The sequence below is a fragment of the Schistocerca gregaria genome, chromosome 1 (genome assembly GCF_023897955.1).
Source record: "Schistocerca gregaria isolate iqSchGreg1 chromosome 1, iqSchGreg1.2, whole genome shotgun sequence".
Classification (NCBI taxonomy): domain Eukaryota; kingdom Metazoa; phylum Arthropoda; class Insecta; order Orthoptera; family Acrididae; genus Schistocerca; species Schistocerca gregaria.
The window spans coordinates 901724690-901745685 of NC_064920.1; the positions used below are offsets into that span (position 1 = coordinate 901724690).

The 20996-nt window shown below is 41.4% G+C and overlaps 1 protein-coding gene across 1 annotated transcript in view; it reads left to right on the plus strand.

Annotated features, from left to right (window-relative positions):
* The window catches only part of LOC126280827 (uncharacterized), a 376685-nt gene that overhangs the window by 309510 nt on the left and 46179 nt on the right, over nucleotides 1-20996 (plus strand). Inside the window, 1 exon segment of the mRNA XM_049979800.1 lies at nucleotides 2133-2352. Coding sequence (XP_049835757.1) covers nucleotides 2133-2352 — 220 coding nt within the window.

The window sequence follows — 20996 nt, forward strand, 5'->3', positions numbered from 1 at the left end:
ATCAGTCGCCTAGAACTTAGAACTAATTAAACCTAACTAACTTAAGGACATCACACACATCCATGCCCGAGGCAGGATTCGAATCTGCGACCGTAGCGGTCGCTCGACTCCACACTGTAGCGCCCAGAACCGCACGGCCACTCCGGCAGGCATGAACTGAATCCATATTCTTTGCAAAGCAGCCAGACACGCTGCACGCTGACCACTGAGCTACAGGAGAGGAATGTTATGGCGTAAAGCGTAAAACGACTCAACTCAAAAGGCTAGAACAGGGCACTGGTTAGCTGCAGCGCAGCCTTCTGGACCACGTTACGTGCGTAATCATAGTCGCAGTTTTTTATGTAGGCGGGGTCTTCCACAATCTTCGTTAAATGATAAGAGCCTGGTTAGTGTTACTCATATAGTCAGGCAAGAAGTGTGAAAGGCTGTATCAGTAGCTGCAGCCTGTAACGAATGTGCCAAGAACGAGGTTTTCTTAGTTGAAAGAATGATGTATCATTCGACATCAATCGTTGACTTGTAATCGACCGTGAGGAGAGTTTTATGAATATGGATAGTGTATGAAATTGATATTAATGTTTCACAAGTGTTAAATACACTCATGAACATTTGAATGAGAGGTACACATCAGCAGCGTGTAAAATCTTATACGCCCTCATGATGACAACAGCATCCGCTGTTTCGAGTCACGAAGATTTGTCGGAGCTGGAACCTTCATGCCGCTCAACCACATTTAAGGACCACACAAGCGTCCTTAGGAGGGTGAAGTTCACTTTTTTAAGTTTTTATTGAACATCTCGAAAAACGCTGCGTCTAGCGAAAATATTTCTCAAAATAAGATAAGACTATGTCAAATTTGCTACAAACATCGTCCCATTCATATTTTCTCTGGGAATAATAGCTTCCACGTGGCAGGGGATGGAAAATTGCAGTGTTTTAATGTTGCAAAGACGATGTTTATTTTGTACCACATCTAAGAGCAGTAGAACCTTACTAAGGTTGAGTCGGGTTGTTTGGGGGAAGAGACCAAACTGCGAGGTCATCGGTCTCGTCGGATTAGGAAAGGGTTGGGAAGGAAGTCGGCCGTGCCCTATCAAAGGAACCATCCCGGCATTTGCCTGGAGCGATTTAGAGAAATCACGGAAAACCTAAATAAGGATGCCCGGACGCGGGGTTGAACCGTCGCCTTTACTAAGAGATAAATTGTGTTCTGGGGGTATAACAGCTTGGAAAGGCGTGCGTAGAGGTTACAATCATGAGAGGATGGTAGGTGGCACGGAGTGTGGTTATGCACTTCTTCATAGGCCTGCAGAATGAAGAGTGGGCAGACAACTCCCCATTTTCTCTTCCACACTACGTCACAAAAAAGCAACTTCAGGGTATTTCACAAAGTTATGCCGATACTTCCGCTGCTCATCTTGTGAATCGCTGTCGACGCAGTGTACAGGCAATCCCGTTTGGGGTGGAGGGGTTCATTTTCCACCAAGTGTTTCAACATTACTTTAAATACAAGTGTGAGGCTTGATAATACAATCGCATATAGACACACTCAGGGTAAATCTCTGCAAACTGCTCTACGTAACTACTGGGGAAATTGATTCTAGCCGTCCTGTACGGAAATTCTTCCGGAAATGACGACTTCTTCTACCCATGAGCACTGCTTGCTTTTACGTTGACAGGTAGACTATATCGTTTATTTAGTGGAACTATTTTCACTTTATTGGATGAGAATGTACCTGATGACTTTTTATTATTTATGCAGCAAAATAACAGATGATTGCAAAATGAATAAGTGATATATAACTAATGGTGGCAAAATAACTGATGATGGTTGAAACAGAGACGATATAAAATGCTGACTGACTACAGAAAGAAAAGCGTTTCGAAAAAGAGGAATTTGTTAACATCTAATGTCAATGTAAGTGGCAGGAAGTCTTTCCTGATTGTAATTATAAGTTAGATATTCATCCGAAATAATGGAACTCAGAACTCAATGAAACTACAACTTATGAAAACTGTACTTTTCGGATGGCGATTAACCAGCAATAGAAGTGCATTTGCTCATAGTTGTAATTTCCCCATTTGTGGCACTGAGAGTTAGTTTACAACAGGAATTTCCATCGCTTGTGCAGCTGCCGTGGAGCCGGCGGCGGCGCCGCTGGGGGCTGTCCCGGAGGCGGAGTCGTCGGCGGGCTCAGGGTCGGGGGCGGCGCCGCTGGAGCCGCTGGGCCCCGCGTGGCAGGCGCTGCACGCCGTGGCGCTCGTGTCGCTGGCGCTGGCCGGCTCGGCCGCCAACGTGCTCGTGCTCGCCGTCTTCTACCGCCGGCCCGCGCTGCGCTCGCCCTCCAACAGGTAGGCGGCGCCCGCCTGCCCCGCTGCGCTGCGCGTACACAACTCTGCTACAGGCCGACATCATTCACCGCCAAGAGCTGCTAACAAAATCTCTAAACCAGTTTCTGTCCCCGGACTATCGTCAGGTTCATAAAACTATTTGCAACACCACAGAAGGTGCTATAAAAGCAATGATGTCAGATAATAAGCCATGGATTTGTTTTCACATCCATATATATTATAAAATGGAACTTATGTATGTATTTCCATATTCACAACAAAAGCATCTGACCGATTTATGCCAAACTATGTACATATATTACTTACTGTCTGGAAAGAATTGCTGTGGGGGTAAGAAGGACCTATACTACTGGCCATTAAAATTGCTAGACCCAGAAGAAATTCAGATGATAAACAGGAATTCCTTGGGCAAATATTTTATACTAGAACTGACATGTGATTACATTTTCACACAATTTGGGTGCATAGATACTGAGAAATCAGTGCCCGGAACAACCACCTCTGGCATTAATAACGGCGTTGATACACCTGGGTATTGAGTCAAACAGAGCTTGGATGGCGTGTACAGGTACAGCTGCCCATGGAGCTTCAACACGATACCACAGTTCATCAAGGGTTGTGACTGGCGCATTGTGACGAGCAAGTTGCTCAGCCACCATTGGCCACACGTTTTCAATTGGTGAGATATCTAGAGAACGTGCTGGCCAGGGCAGCAGTCAAACATTTTCTGTATCCCGAAAGGCCCGTACAGGACCTGTAATATGCGGTCGTGCATTATCCTGCTGAAATGTTGGGTTTCGCTGGGATCGAATGAAGGGTAGATCCACGAGTCGTAACACATCTGAAATGCGACGTCCACTGTTCAAAGTGCCGTCAATACGAACAAAAGGTGACCGAGACGTGTAAGCAATGGCACCCCATACCATCAAGCCGGGTGATACGCCAGTATGGCGATGACGAATACACGCTTTCAATGTGCGTTCACCGCGATGTCGCCAAACACGGATGCGACAATCATGATGCTGTAAACAAAACCTGGATTCATCCGAAAAATGTCGTTTTGCCATTCGTGCCCCCAGGTTCGTCGTTGAGTACACCATCGCAGGCGCTCCTGGCTGTGATGCAGCGTCAAGGGGAACCGCAACCACGGTCTCCCAGCTGATAGTCCATGCTGCTGCAAACGTCGTCGAACTGTTCGTGCAGATGGTTGTTGTCTTGCAAACGTCCCCATCTGTTGACTCTGGGATCGAGACGTGGCTGCACGATCCGTTACAGTCATGCGGATAAGATGAACGTCATCTCGACTGCTAGTGATACGAGGCCGTTGGGATCCAGCACGGCGTTCCGTATTACCATCCTGAGCCCATCGATTCCATATTCTGCTAACAGTCATTGTATGTCGTACAACGTGAGCAGCAATGTCGCGATACGATAAACTTCAATCGCAATAGGCTACAATCCGACCTTTATTAAAGTCGGAAGCGTGATGGTACGCATTTCTCCTCCTTACACGAGGCATCACAACAACGTTTCACAAGGTCAACGCCGGTCAACTGTTGTTTGTGTATGAGAAATCGGTTGGAAACTTTCCTCATGCCAGCACGTTGTAGGTGTCGCCACCGCGTGAGCCTTATGTGAATGCTCTGAGAAACGAATCACTTGCATATATTCTTCCTGTCGGTTAACTTTCTCGTCTGTAGCACCTCTTCGTTGTGTAGCAATTTTAATGGCCAGTAGTGTATTTCCAAATTTCCCGACTAAAGCATCAGATCGATTTCGGTCAATTTTTGTGTATATATTACTTACTGTCTGGAAAGAACTGCTGAGGAGGGAAGAACGACCTACCTATCGAAGGGGCGGAGGTGGTGGTGAAAAAGCAGTGCGACCCGCGACGTGCGAATACATATCCTCTGTTCAATCAGTATTTGGGGCGAGAGCACTTACTGACTCGCAACAGACTTTAATTTCAAACGTTTAGGATATTTTTTCTCGCTAGAAAACCCCACGAAACAATGAATGGAAGAAAGCTTATCTCTTACATTTTCGCATTTCATGCACTAAAACTGCTCCATGAGGCATGGCGTTTTAATTTCTCACTTCTTTATTACTAACTGTATTTGCGACGTGTTTCGCAGACAGTATTCACTTGTACCACTGAATACACCAGCAAATCATATCATCGTACGACACAGAGTTTGCAGATGTGAAGCCATAAACAATGAGATGCGTGAAAAACTGCCGCATGGTGCAAAACAATTAAATTTAGTTCTTTGTTGCTACTAACTTCACTCGCAAACAATTCGAGACAGTATACACAAATGGCGCTGAATGCGCCTACGAAGTTATATCATTGCACGACACATAAGTAAAGAGATACGAATTCATAAACGCCGTGTATCGTGAAAATGAGACTGCTGGACGAAATTGGTGAGATGTACAGGTAAATACGTAAAAATGCGTGTGAAATATGTTAAACATATATGACATGTCCTACGCGGACAAAGGTAAGGGTACACAGCTCCTGCTAAAGCTTTGGATCGATTTCAGCCAAATATGGTACACACGTTATTTGGTACCTGGAAAGAAATACTGGTTGGGTGGGGGGGGGGGGGGGGGAAGAACCAGAAATAGCAACCAGAAACTGAAAAGGAGCAGTTGGACAGAAGAAAGAGAGAGGAGAAGATGGACAGACTGTAAAAAGGAGGAGAGATGAAAAAAGACGGGGGTGACAAAGAGATGGGCAGAGAAAGAGGTAGGAGGAGATGGACAGGCAGAGGGGCAGGAGTGAGTGGTAGAGAGAGAGAGAAAGGAGCGAATGGGCAAGTAGTGGGGTGGAGGAGATGGAACGAGAGTGGGGACAGATGGACAGAGAGTGGAGGAAGTGGAAAATGGACTAGCAGATTAGAATAAATAGACATGTGCAGGGTACTCAGCTAGCAGTAATATAAATTACGTCGCCTGTCACAAAATGTGCCACACTCTTCACTGATCCATGTTAGACATCTGAAGCTATTGACTTTTTACCGCCTTGTGTTTCGTTGTTAATGCTGTTATGAAGCTCATGAGAGTCTATGGAACGAAACTGGTTGTCCAATTAACAAATTTGATCAGAAGCTCGCCGCGCGGGATTGCCGAGCGGTCTCAGGCGCTGAAGTGATGGACTGTGCGGCTGTCCCGGCGGAGGTTCGAGTGCTCCTTCGGGCATGGGTGTATGTGTTTGTCCTTAGGATAATTTAGGTTAAGTAGTGTGTAAGCTTAGGGACTGATGTCCTTATCAGTTACGTCCCATAAGATTTCACACACATTTGAAATTTTTAAAATCAGAAGCTCTTTGCTATAAATCATATGTACGAGCTGTGGGCCACCGCCTTCTGAAAATCTCTTCGGATGGCTGTGCTGATTGAGTTTGTGTACCGCTAGCTGTAGATGTAGACCATATACGTCGTATAGTCCCACTTCACTCCTGTGGAAACACTCACTTGTGCGGGGAACCGAGGAAATCGGTTGAAAATATGACAGTCACACAGTAATTCGTATTATGAACCGTTGGCCAGGAATGTGATTTCACCGATTAAACATGTTACTACACACAATAATGGGTAGTACATGAACATTATTAACTAATTTATAAAAGTAGGAGCACAGCATTACAAACGTCAGAACGTGAGATATTTTGCTGGGTTTAACATGTTGCATACAAATTTTATTGTTTTGCGATCATCTCTTCCAAACTGTCTCCTAACTTCCATATAACCCATCAGAAACAGTAAAATCAAATACGAATAATTTTATCTCCACCGATAATGAAATGTGAAATAGTACCAGTGATTGCCAACACTCAATTACTTAGATTACGATTTCCTATGTTAAACTGTATGCAAATCTAAAGGAGAAGCCACTGTGAAATGAGGTTGGACTCGTTGTGGATGAGGGGACACACTGCCCTATTTTAAGAATCGCTCCACAAAACCGGAAACAGCAGGAAGGTTATAATGTCGGCCTGGGCTGTGTTGTGTGGACCAGAGACAGGAAAAAAGCCGCCCTGGAGCCGATAGTCTGAAGTCAAACTAAGCTGATTACATCTTCAGGATGTGGTGGATAACCGATTCTGTTTCTCACGAGCTGTGTGGCAATAGGAATAAGTTGGACACATTTCGGAGCACCAAGACTCACAAATTTTTTATCTGGTTAACAACCAGACGTGCGAACAGGGGAGGCCAGCATATTGTGACACAACATCTTATTGTTAGGCATCCACACGTTTTAGTATTCAGCCAATCAGAATTATATGGAGATGGTATCTGTTCTTTCAGATATGTCCGAAAGATCAGATACCATTAGTGATCTTGCATCTCTCTAAGAATGAAATCAAGATTATTAGCTGCTTATAGGCGTTGATAAATATCAACGGGGACAGTTGAAAATGTGTGCACCGACCGGGACTCGAACACGGGATCTCCTGCTAATATGGCAGACGCTCTATCCGACTGAGCCACCATGGACACAGAGGATAGTGTGACTGAAGGGACTTATATCTGGCACTCTCCCCGTGACATCCACATTCCCATCTTACTGTCCACACACTGCATTTTTAGTGCCCCTACCCACTACACTCATTATTCGCGGCAGTCAGTCTGCCAATTCCCGTCTGAGTTTGAGCAATGTGAGAGCATCCGCATTGAAGAAGATACCATCTTCATATATATAAAGCTTACCGGCCAATGAACTTCTTCAGTGCTGATGTATTCACATTGCTCAAACTCTGACGGGTATCGGTAGATTGACTGCCTCGAGTAATGAGTATAATTGTCAGGGGCACTGCATATGTAGTGTGTGGACAGTAAGATGTAAATATGGGTTCACGGGGAATGTGCCAGAGATACGTACTTGCAATACCTGTGAGCAGCTAATGGTCTGGATTTAATAGTAATTTCAGCCAGAATTATGGTTCGCCAAAAAATCAGAACACTGCTTTTCTTGTCGGAAACGTTTTGTAGGTAGTTACGTCACAGGTTGGTGTTCTCAGGCAGGTATCTTGATGGGCAGACCTCTTTTCATGCAAACTACATTTCTAGACAAAGTCCAGGTCTGTCTGCGACGAGAGGCTTTCATCCGGCTGAGTTGAGTTTGAATGCAGACTGTGAAACGAGCTGCAGGGAAAAGCGCTTTCAACTCTAGCAACAGGTTCATGAGCATATGATTACGTAGTATTTTTCTATGGTCATATACTAATATTTGGCAATCACGATCTCTGCGACTGCTTTTACAGACATTTCAGTCAAGTTTCACATCGCCTATCCAAGTTTTCCAAGGCACCAGTTTATTAATTTCAACGATTGCTCAGCTTATTTGTTGTGGTCTGCGTTAATTGAGTTCACTGTTTAATATAGTAATCAGATGAATTCCTTTATCATTGATTTGACGAGTTATGATTTACGTTGGACAGATATTATAGGGCCAAATTAACCTATTTAATTAAAAATTCCAGTTAAAGTACTCCACTCACACGATAGACTAGGTGTAAAACGCATTGTAAATTTACACTGTCCAAAAAATTATCACACCTGCAAGAGAAACAAAAGTCTGTGTTAAATTTTCCGGGCATAAACGATTTCCAACACCGTTACCAATTACCAACGCGGCATACCACTCCACCTTCTTCAGCCTACTAATCTGAAATGAGAAAAGGATGACACCAAGTTCCGACTAGACGTGATATTCACCACGTCTACTTTGGAAGTGAGAGAGAATTGTGGGTTGATGGCCGGTTGGCAGACACTTAAGAAGAGCAAACTAATCGTAGAGCGTCCGTCCTTAAGCCTGTCTACTTTGTTGCCTTTTTTTAATGTTCTTTATATTAAATTCTGTTTTTCTTGTGTCAATCTTGTGACTTGTCTCCATCTTAAGCTACTATTTCTCGCTTCTAAAAGTTAGTTCTTATTATTGGTGTTGTACCTAAGTCCATTTTTATGATTTTCTGAGGCAGTATTTGGCGCTCTTGGCACGTTACCATCTGGGACTAGGACCATTATTTGTCATAGTTGCTTTCGGAAGCATCCTATATCAATGTTTTGGTCATCTGGATAATCTTCTCTGAGAATCTACAGTGTTTTTGGTCTGCCAGTGGCTCTGTTGGCCGCTCGCGGCTGCCGCCCTGCAAAACACTGAAAACCCATGGTACAGAATTAAAGGGCGTTTTCACTTGTATTAACAGCTGGACGGAAGGATTCTATCGTTACAGTCGTCAGGTGCCACGTGGAAGTCGTATGAGCTTTCACCATATTGTAAGGTGTCAGGCAAATCCAACACCTTGCATGAAAACCCTGACATGAAAGCAAATCCGGCAGTATGTCACATAGCTCCGAATAAATCCTGACATTAAATTAACCAAAGGAATACGATCAAGGAGTGAGCAAATGAAATACCAGAGACTAACACAAGAACGCCTTAATGCATGTCATACCTTCCCACCGTGAAACAGACGCAGTTCCGAGAGGAGAAACGAGAACAGAAGCCGAGAGCAGAACCGTGTTAAGCTAGAAGACCCTACGATAAGGGACGGACACCCACAATTCCGGCCGACAGACCACCCCCCAGCCCATGTTAAAAGATAGAGCCCTCCAGAAGAACAGTATAGATCTTACGATAACACTAAAAGGGCCACACCAGCTGCAAGTTTTAGCGTGAGACTATACGCGTTTCTGTTACGTTGCAAACGTTAAAAATATTGCCCCACCACGAAAAGTATAACGTTTCTCATTGGATATATAGAATTTTTGTAGGCGGAGCTTAAGGTTAACATTGAGACCCTGAGTGGTCAGTTGAAAACACAGCCAGATACCTTTTTCCTAAACCAGCTTCGGTAAATTGTAGTAAAGAGAGGTTAGACGGGAGTTGCTTCCGAGAAGGCGAGGTGTGTGGAGCTGCGGCGTCCGCCGCCCCCTGACGCTGACTAACCAACGACAAGGTAATGAACGCACGCGATGCTGCATGAGTGCGCATAAGGCTTCACTCAGAACTGCAGAAGTCTCATCTGTTACACCCCCTTTTTGCGTAATACTAGTGTTCATTGTCAATTAAACTTCGTGGTATTCATATTTGCTATTAGAAGTTAAAATCTGAAACGCGATGATTTTTCTGTTATATAATTATTCAGAAGCAACATCAGCCACTATAATTTACGACAAGTTAAATAAGTAATTAAAGATAATTGAGGGTCACTGTAGACCATTTTCATAGTTTTCTCTTTTATGAAACTTAATTTAAACCTAGATTATAGATGTGATACGGCATAGGTCATCCTTCGATCCATTATATAACTTGGAAACCCATTCAAAGAAAATACGTTCGCATTTTTCTTGAACGCAGTTGGTTTTTATCATCCTGTATTAAAATATTCCCTTTTATCTCTAGTGCAATTTATAAACAATATTTTGTCAGTAAAATAAAATTTCCAATGGTAAACTTAATTGCTTCTTCGGCGTTATTTTGCCAGCTAACTAAAAATAGGAAAGCCTTGAACCCCTTCCACTAAATTTAGTTAGAACTAAGATTCTTTTACAGGGAGTGCAGTGGAGCCGACGCTGAAATCATTAAGTATTTGATTATATCATCGCTAGTCTCACTAAACTCTTCTGATCTCTACATGTCATGTGTCGTCTGGCGTCTCCTTACCAGCAGCAGGTCCCAGGTTCAAACTAGTCAATTCCCTAAAAAACACGCTCAGAGCGTCGTTGCGCGAAAGTGGTAGGGAGACACGACTTAGAACAAACAGACACCCCACAGAATGTTAGAATATAAATGAATCGAATTTTTTTAAAAAAAAAAAATGTTAGTTGACTGAGCATCTTCCAGCACCTAGATCCTCTATCACAAGACAGTTTACATGTTTACTACAAAACATACAGGATCGTCATCTAAGTGCCTACTAACGAAACTGCCTAGTTAACTAGTTCCGTGACCCACACCTCCAAGACTATGCAATGCTTACCGGTCTCCGTATTAACCTCTGCCACCAACGTCATTCTGATGCTGTACAGAGAGACACGGGGTCAGCATGCCTCTGTCTCAGGTATTGTCAGCTCTCTGAACAATGAAGCCGCTCCTTCTCTTACTTGTGGCGTCTCAAATGGCCGACGTCTGTACACACACCTCCTGTCCTCCTACAAAGGGAAATTCCCTGTTTACAGCAACAATCTACTCCGTTTCTTCCTCAGGGCAGCTTTTTATTTATATTTTTTAACATCATAAAAATTTATTTCTTCCCATTAACCAAGAATTGATGCTTGTGGTGGCTTGTGTGCTTCGACGATACCCACAAGGAATTAGTTGGAGGACTGAGCAAGGGATTTCACTTGAAGACTATATTATGGAAAGGGAAGAGGAAGTAGCTGAAGATGAAGATATAGCGAAAGGAATTTGACATAGCACTGAGAGACGTAAAACGAAACAATCGCTGGAGCAGATAACATCGCCACAGAGTTAGTAAGGTAACCGGGAGAGCCAGCCGTTACAAAACTACTCCACTTGGTGTGTAAGATATACGAGGCTGGCAATATACGCTCAGATGTCAAGAACAGTGTAATAATTCCAGATCCAAAGCTATCAGAATACTAGTTTCCAGAAATTAAGTTTGAGATCGATGACTTACCTTGGAACTGCTTTCAATATAAACACTTAACATGGCTAGAAACAAATGGATGGGAACCATTGTACAGGAGAGTACTGGAAGATAAAAATAATGAAACTGTCACGGAATACAGGAAAAGGTACAGTATCGAAGAATAAAGGTCACTACATAGGACAGGGAAAGTTTGATCTGATATTAACATATAGTAACCCAAGGCTACGCTACACGCTAACGGTTAGTGCTAATGTTCAAATTGTCAAAGATTGGCCGTTGGGGACAGCACTATTATTTTCACTAACGTAAAAATAATAAAAAAAAGTACCCTGTCAACCATCTACTACAGATTTAGAGCAGAGACCCAACATGGTAAAAAAGTGGTAGTGAGAGCCTCATCGATCGTTCTTGTGGATTTCCTTTCCTCGAAAAATTTCGTAGGAAACATGTTCATACGATTCTTTATTTTAGGACCAGAAAATGTATTCTAATAGAAATGTATCGCAGCTCACGTGAAATATTATCGTTCATCAAGATGAAAATAAAATTTTATGTATAAGAAGCTATTTTTGATAATGGATAACCGACATTGTAAGTTTTCTGGCCAAACTAATGTCGTGTGATAAATAATAGTTAATTAGTAAATACCATCGATAGTCTAAAAGTAGTGCCTTTATTGAGCACAAGTATACATGTCCGAAAGCTACTTTTTGTTGAAGGCCAAATGTTGTTATTGAGGGAACTTCAGTGCTACAACAATTCTATATAGACATATATGTGAATAATGTACTGCTTTCCCGTGTATGGCACCTTAATATAGTTTTTACGTTTCTCCCCGATTTGTTAATATACAGTGTGTAGGTAGGGAGTTTTGTTTCATTGAATACAGAAATGTCGTTCAGTATTTTACTGCAGTCATCCGTTTGTGCTGGTAAGCTGCTTGATTATTTTATTCGTAGCTGTTATTTTTCAGCAACTATTGCGTATATTTCAGAGCAAAATTCGCACGTCAGTAGCACAGATATATATTTTATTTCGCTTTAACGGTTTCAACAAATTACTTTGTCATCTTCAGCAGCCTGCAAAATAGGAGCTAGTATAAATTATAAATTTTATTTTATTTTTATAAATTTTATTTTTATAAATTATAAATTTTATGTAAAGTATAAGAATCTTACTTAGTACTGGTTTATCGGGTGTCAAATTACTGTAAATTATCTATGTGTCAATCTGTGTTTACAGTAATCACATACAAGATGTACAGTTACGGATACGTCATGGCATTATGCTTCTGTGAAGATGATACTGACATCTGCTAAACCAATAACAAGTAAGTTCCTATAATACAGGTCTTTTACTTTACATAAATGTGTGACCAAGGTCTAGTAATTTATAATACCGCTAATTTTGTAGGTTTCGGAAGTTGACAAATTAATTTCTTGAAACCGTTCAAGCGAAATAAAAATATCTGTGCAAATGATGATGGAATTTTTTTCGAAATAGCGTACATTACATATCACTGTTAACAAGGGGAAGTGTAGTAAAATTTTGTATCATAGTCTTTCATAATGTTAGCATCACACAAGACTGCTCTTCCCTACTGTCCCATCCCCCACTCCTCTACTAAAATACCTGCTACGTTTAAACGGCATATTACCGTTGCTCCAGTACTGCGGCAGACATTTCTAGCGGACAGACGGGCATCAAGTGGTGCTCTAACTCACCGCAGGCATGATCGATTGGGCTGACGTCACGACTCTGCTCCGCCGATTGGAATTCATTCTCTCTCATATTTAACGCTGCTACTTTATGACCTTAACTTTGATCAACATAGGAGTTTTCACTCTCAGACTGAAAATGGACAGTACTACCCATTGGCAGTGGAGAGCTTTCGCCGACTGCATTCTATAGTAGACCATTCGGTTTTACAGTTCATTGAGCGAGTCACAGAAAATAGACCTCCTCAGATAAATTTCATTTATGTATATTACATTCATCGGGTGTTCTCCAGCTTCTAATGTAACCACCCGTTCTGACATTCCGATAATTTCAAATATAATGTAATGCGTACATTCAATTATTGTAACTGACGCTGCAACAAACATGTTCGGCCTACAGTGAACCATTAACATTATATTTCGTGCTTTTTCTCTAATAGGAAAAATAGTTGCACGAAATTGTAGCTTAGTAGGCTTTTATGTGGGCTAGACATGAGTTTAGGCAACGGAAAATACCAATATTATGGCTGTTGATTAGCAGGTCGGTAGTTGTGTTCGTCCCGCCACCGCTTTATCTGGACTATGGAAGGCACGCCGGACTCTTCTGATTGGTGACTACTCATCCCCCTCGATATTACCACCAACACAATTTGTCCAATAGATCATTTAAAAAAGTAACCTAGTTCCATCACAGCACTCCTTGAAATCTATGCCACTGAAAATAACTGCAGAATTTATGGCTTCATTTAGTACGTTCAATTAAACACATCCGTATAAAGTTGCGTATTCTTACGCTAATTGAGTGATTATATTGCAACGTATATGTGCACATGAAACTATTTACTTGTGAATTAGTTACACGTAACTTTACATAAAACTTAAATCGCAATGTTTCCTGGCACGCGCACACCCATGAAGTGCCACAGTGTAGAAATCGGAGCATCTGCGACATATTCTTCAGTTTGAGTTCAGTAGAGGCGTGACAGCAGTGAAGGCCACCAATAATATTTGCGCCATGTATGGGGAAAATGCTAGTGGACAAATTTTAAGGATCGTTTTGACATTAGTGACTCTCCACATTCAAGAGGATCTTCCAGGTCATTTAAACGCATCAATTCACAACTATTCACGTCATTTTTCTTGAGAACTAGAAAAAGTGATGAACTGTGATCATTCCATCACCATGCTACACTATCATGCGACGGTAAGGTTCAAAAATCGAGTGTATGGTAACGCATGCTCTAAGGCAAAGTCACAAAAATCAGCAGGTGCCAATATGTACATATCTGCTTGTTAATCATCAGGTTACTTGAGAACAGCATCAACCATTCATATCATTTGTCGTTACTATTGAAGTAAAATGGTGTCCTTATGATAACACATGGAAAAGAAAGGAATGGCTGGGCCTACACAAAGCAACAACTTCCCGTAAAAATTTGGTTTCCGAGGTGTAACCATCACTACCGACATTTATTGTCAACAACTGAGACGTCTCGCAGATGCTATCCAAGAACAACAACCAGGAGGAATGCGTTATGTTAATCCTCAATAACGTCCGCCCGCATTCTGCTAGACTGACAAAAAGCACTGTACAGTAGTTGAGTTGGGAAGTCATTCCGGGCCAGTCCTGTTCACCTGATCTTGCACCCTCGGATTTTCACCTTCACCGTTCTCTATCGAACCTTCTTCAAGGAACTTCTTTCCCCGGATAAAAATGGACCCTGAACATGGCTCAACGAATTCTTCGCCTCAAAATCATATGATAGCAACAGTCATGGAGTCTAAAAGTTACCTCAGCGTTGGCAGATTGTTGTAAATAGTGGAGAAAAATGTGTCACTGATGACTTACATTTCTGTTATGTGTATCTGATGTTTTTATTAAACTTATCGAAAAATCTTATGAACTCACACAGCAACCCAATACGTCCACATTACTGCATGAGATTGATGTCACAGTGACGTAGAAAATACTTGTAGATTGGATAAAATCACAAATTGCAATTGTTTTCGGTATCGAATGTGGCGTAACATTTTATAAGCTTGATTGGGCATACCTTCTGTCTCATAGGTGAAAATCAGTTGTGACTGAACGAATACATTGTCCACTATGTCGAAATGAAAATAACATTATCCAAGATCCCTGATTCCACAGTTAGAGTCGAAAACCGTATCGCCACTTCGAGCTTATTCACAGCAAGTGTTACGAAACAAGTTCTACCAGAGGGAAAACCGTTAGTAGGTATAAGTATAATGGATGTGGGAGGGAGTGAAGGGAGCCCCTATCTGCCTGGTCGCCATCCGGTTTCAAAATAACGTGAAACAACTTCAGCATTTTCTAGTCAATTTAATCTCTTACAATGCTTATGTGGGTACCCAGTGTCTGCGTTAATGTACTGTAAAGTCCGTCGACGAGAACATATCCGTCCGTATACGAGATAAAAATAGCTCATATATTTTTCCCTCCTTATAAAATCAGAGCAAAATAGTAACTTACGCACAACTTGGAACGGGCTCTATGACCTGTCAAACCCATATCTTTCATGAATTGTTCTATCACACGCAACACAAGCGCAGTTTGTAAATACTAGTATGTGCTCGTCCTAACTACCCTTTCATACAAAACCAGTGATTCACAGACCAAATAATAATAATAATCCTCTATGCACTGTTAACACTACAGCAGAGCTGGTGGTAATACAGTAAGTAGAGATCGTAAACGTTCGGACGTATCTAGATTGAGTGCAAAAATCTAGGACTATTTTTCTGTTTTATCTTCACCTTTCGTTACTTCTGTCTCTCGCAGATGAAATACCGCAATAAATTTGATAAGTGAGGTAATAGTTCCAAAAAAACCTGCATGCAGAGCATGGTTACTTCTTCTGTAGCGAGTGTTCATGAATTTATTCTTTATTGTCTTCCCTAAATTTTTTAAAGGCATCGTTGAGACCTGCGTTTGTTAAAACCGACACTATCGTAAATTATCGTAAATTGTCCGATATTTGTAAATCTTGCCGTATACTAAAGCTCAAAATATAAGTAATCTGTCAGTTTTTATATAATTAGCAGTTTTATGGCTTTATGCTAGTGTAGCTCTATGTACACACTGTTCTATCTCATAACAGCCAAAGGCCAAAAATTCAGTAGTAAGCTTTATAAACAAATAATTTCAACGGTCGTGGGTATTTTAAATATATACCTTTCCTCGCGCCAGCCATTGGCGACGACGTTTAGTGATTTCTCTCTTTATTCCTCTCACATATGTATCTGTGATACAAAATGTTGACTACACACTGCCAAAAAAAGAAAAATGAAGAGTGTATTAGTTGCTGGCACATCTCAAATACGCGCAGTCTCTTGAATTACGAACCACAAGAATAAAGAAATTCACTATGTAATCGAAACAGGGAGGTTCTCAGTGATATCAATGTGTCCTAGTACGAGCTAAAATGTTACTCGTGAATATTGAAACTATCAACAAATCAGTTAAGAATCACGACTCGAGTAATAGTGTGGAAAAATATGAAAGGGATAAATTTGTTTCAACATACGAGTATAAAAGTTTTCGTTTTGAGAAATATACTCAGAAATGAGAATGTCCCAGCGGAAACGTTCTCGTATCAATTTGACGTCACAAACATTGAAACACTTTTGACAGCATTCTAGCAGAAAAATTGCTATGGAGATTGTAAAAGTTGGGCAGAGATAATTGCAGATACATCCTGAAATTGGTACATTAGGCGGGCTCGGGTGGCCAACGGTATAGCATTGTGCTCTGGCCTGGAACACACCGTTCAACACCTAAGAAAACTTTAATTTTTTATTTTCTTTTCCTGGTCTGATGCCCAGTCAACACATTCCGTCTTATAGTGCCGGCGCTGATCATCAGATAATCCCAAGATGCCTGGTCCGTTTAACAATAGACCCCGTTCTTCGAAGTGTGCATATGATTACGGCGCAGCTTTTTGAGGACAATGAGGCTGAAAATTTACTGGTGACAGTGAACAAGAAGAATCGAAATCTACGCAACGACATAAGTCACAGCGAAAGTGATTTTGTGATGCTGAAGACGGTGAACGTTACATGCATCAGTCGCATTTAAATGTAGGGTTCATCTTCATAGTAATCTTTTTAAGTTTGTATACTCTATTCGATAACAGGGAGTCACATTTCCTCAGAATGCTCGGCCAACACTCTAATATATGTTGCTCTTTTTACTTTTACGGACGACCCTGTTCGCGAAATTGTGACTAGAACGAACGCATGGAGTATAGAAAATACAGAGGACTTCACAAATGAAACATTAAATGTAGCACTCGTGGCAAGATGTTTTATGAGATTGCATTGGCAGAAATTGCACTTGTCTCTGCTCACATTGGCGGGATGTGGTGACTATTTTACCTTAAGATGTGCTAGACAGGACGCCGCTCTTGAAGGATATTTTCGATCATCTCCGATTTTTCCAGATCTCCACTGAACCTTACCAGCCAAAATAATTACCAATTGGGAGAACAGGGAACACAAAATATTGGATGGGAACAGGTTAATTAATGGAAAATACAAGTAAGTGTGGAAAGCACTTGTGAGTATTAGTACATTTTTTTTTTATCACGGGAGTGAGAAAAGTATGTTTTCACACTAGTCTGAGGAACATTAGTAGTTGCACTCATCTATGATACTGGCAAGTACGACAAATTACTGCAGCTAGAAAATATGATAGCATCTGTTATACGGGAGAAACTCGAATTTCATTCAGCAAACAAATCAGGGAACAAATAGAAAAGACTTAAGAGCTTTTTAATCAGTTACATAGCAGCAAAGTAACTTCGTTATACCCGTAGAGTACAGATTAAGGGTAGCTTTGCGATGCGAAGTGGCTATTTCACGTGCGCTTCTCGTTTTTCTTTCAAAGTTAAAGCTGTCTTGCTGCCGTTGTCTGCAGAGATAACTTCGTACAAAGTTGTAGTCGTAAATTCTGGAGTTGGGTTTACTTCTGCGGCGTTATATGAACATACCTCATAGTCTCTCAGAACGATAGACGTGCCATTCCTCACCAAACAGGAGACTAATACTGTAACGCAACACTCCGTGAAGTTTACTAAATCAGTGCAATAGTTTTATCTCCTATATTTGACGAAATAAATATGTCAGATGTGTAAACCGAAGAAAAGAGTGGGAAACAAAATGAAAGTGACATAAAATTCAACATTCTCTCGCCTCATGGGTTCCTTGAGTGTATCAACTGCTGATGTTTCACACTGTTTTTATAATCTGCGTTGAATGAAAAGTTTTATGTAATTAGTGATAATGACAAAAATTAGATTTGAAGTTCTTAGTGTGCTACTTTTATTAAACTGCTCTTTATGTTTTTCTTATATTGGTCAATTAATGTATCTGAGGATTTTGTCTTGATTAAAACACAGTTTATTCATTTCACTTTTCCCGAACTTGATTTAGTTCCGTTACAGCATCGCCAATGGATTCGTTTTACGTAGCGTCAAAAATGGTGATTCATAATCTTGTTTACCTTATGTAGTGCATGTGATACTTCATTAAGTTTGTCATTTGTCATAACTCCTGCAAATAGCTAATTCGTTGATGCATACGTCTATTTAGACACGCGTTTTTGAACAGATTTTTACATTTTCTTGCGAAAGTGTACTTGTTAGTGGGTGTTTTTGCGTTATCACAACTATATCATTTTATAGACAGCTGCAACGTTTTCTTCGCACACAAATTTTGGCCGTCACATATGCTGCTGATAAATAGAGTAAATACCAATCTTCTGAAATATAAAAGGCAAAAGCTGATAATGTGTTTCGCAAAGGCAGAATCCCCTAATATATTTGTCATAATTGGTTCATTTACGCACAGCTACTAAGGAGGACGTTTCTTATCGCTGAAAAGCAGTACAGCAAATATTGATATCCTTAATAATATATTCCAGGTTGACAAGCGTAGGGAAATTTCTTTTACAGGCATAGTAAATTACCACCCGCAAGGGTAGCAACGCAGACAGACACCATGATACGTTAGGAGCAATGCGATTAGGGTCGTGTGAATCTTTAAGAATCCAGAGTGAAAGAAATCATCTTCACGTTTTATTGCTACCCAGTGACCAAATCCAAATTTAATAGCACTAAAATGTTTCTGTCTATGAATCCATAATTGTAAATAATAAATCCATTCGTCCTGTTGCTTTATTGTAACTAGAGAATACAAATTTGTAAGAGTGACTGACGATACGTAATTTCCATGGTAGCGAACTAAACGCCGACAAGTACAATTGCCAGTTGAATTTGACACCTCATACCAAAACGTAAATTGCCCACAAAAGACGCCTCAACGCTAGGTATTTATAACTGTAACAAATCTTGTGCGCATCGTTGAGGTATAAATGATGCCTCGTCACAAATTTTGGCTTTCTCTCTTCTCTAACCATTACTGTGTGGTTAAAAAAATGTTCAAATGTATGTGACTTCCCAAGGGACCAAACTGCTCAGGTCATCAGTCCCTAGACTTACACACTACTTAAGCTAACTTACAATAACTTATGCCAAGAACAACACATACACCCATGCTCGAGGGAGGACTCGAACCTCCGGCGGGAGGGCCACTACGCGCGGCCTGTCTGGTTAGATCCTAAAGGAAGACACTTGGTAATACAAAAACTGACAGGAGGTAGACCTAATTTCTTTTCTTCTAACGAACACTTTTTTTGAAAAGAAATTGGTTTATTTCGGTTAATATGAATGTGGGCACTTGGTTGTACTTTGTATCAACTTAAGTGAGGGACGTACACTTCTCTTCAGACCTTGATACATAATTTTTTTTTAGTTTCTAACATACCTTATGAAATACATTTTTGTGGCTGAAGAGGAAAACTGTGCAATATCTGACATTCCTAGGAAGTAATATACTAAGAAACATTATTATCTGTGTCACTGTGCACGCAGTTAATCACAGTACAGCAGTTACTTCGGATACAAGTCCACAGAAATAAAAATGATTCATTAAAGAGATTAATTTTCTCAATCCGATTTTACACGGAGAAACAGAAACTTCACTTGTTCAGTAAAGTCTGAATAAATGGATAATGAATCACCGACAGACTAAGTCAACAAGAAACTGCATTACTGACTAGGAATATGTCCAGCTAGGAAGTTTTTCACGGACAGGCTAGAAGTTTTGTGTCGATTGGTGGCCGAGTCCAAAGAGGCAGTGGTCAGTGGTGAGAGCGGTGCCTTCACACTTCACGCTTAACTCTGACCATAGTGGAGTTGAGAGTATCCAGACTGCTCTGGAACTGCTATTGGCTGGCTAGGTGCCAGTTTAAGTACTCAATGGGTGGAAAGTTATCTGTCTTCTGTTCAGGCAGACATGTCACCATCGTAGAGAAATGATCTAATGACTACGATTCCACTGGTGGTTCTACGGGTGGCGAAGAGGGCGCTGTGAGTTTGCACAATGCCTTCCGCAGGCGTGCTGGAAAGTGTTTTGACATTGGCCAGTGTGGATGACTGCCAGTATTGTTACACTACTGGCCATTAAAATTGCTACAACAAGAAGGAATGCAGATGATAAACGGGTATTCATTGGACAAGTATATTATACCAGAAGTGACATGTGATTACATTTTCACGCAATTTGTGTGCAAAGTTCCTGAGAAATCAGTACCCAGAATAACCACCTCCGGACGTAATAATGGCCTCGACACGCCTGGGCATTGAGCCAAACAGAGCTTGCATGGCGTATACAGGTACAGCTGCCCATGCAGCTTCAACACGACAACACAGTTCATCGAGAGTGGTGACTGGCATATTGTGACGAGCCAGTTGCTCGGCCACCATAGACCAGACGGTTTCAATTGGTGAGGGATCTGGACAATGTGCTGGCCAGGGCAGCAGTCGAACATTTTCTGTATCCAGAATGGCCCGTACAGGACCTGCAACGTGCGGTTTTGCATTATCCTGCTGAAATGTAGGGTTTCACAGCGATCGAATGTAGGGCAGAGCCACGGGTCGTAAGACATCTGAAATGTAACGTCCCCTGTCCAAAGTGGCGTCAATGCGAACAAGAGGTGACCGAGACGTGTAACCAATAGCACCCCATACGATCACGCCGGATGATACGCCTGTATGGCGATGACGAATACACGCTTCTAATGTGCGTTCAACGCGATGTCGCCAAAACCGGATGCGACCATCATGATGCTGTAAACAGAACCTGGATTCATCCGAAAAAATGACGTTTTGCCATTCGCGCACCCAGGTTTGTCGTTGAGTCAGGAGTCAAAGGTAACCGCA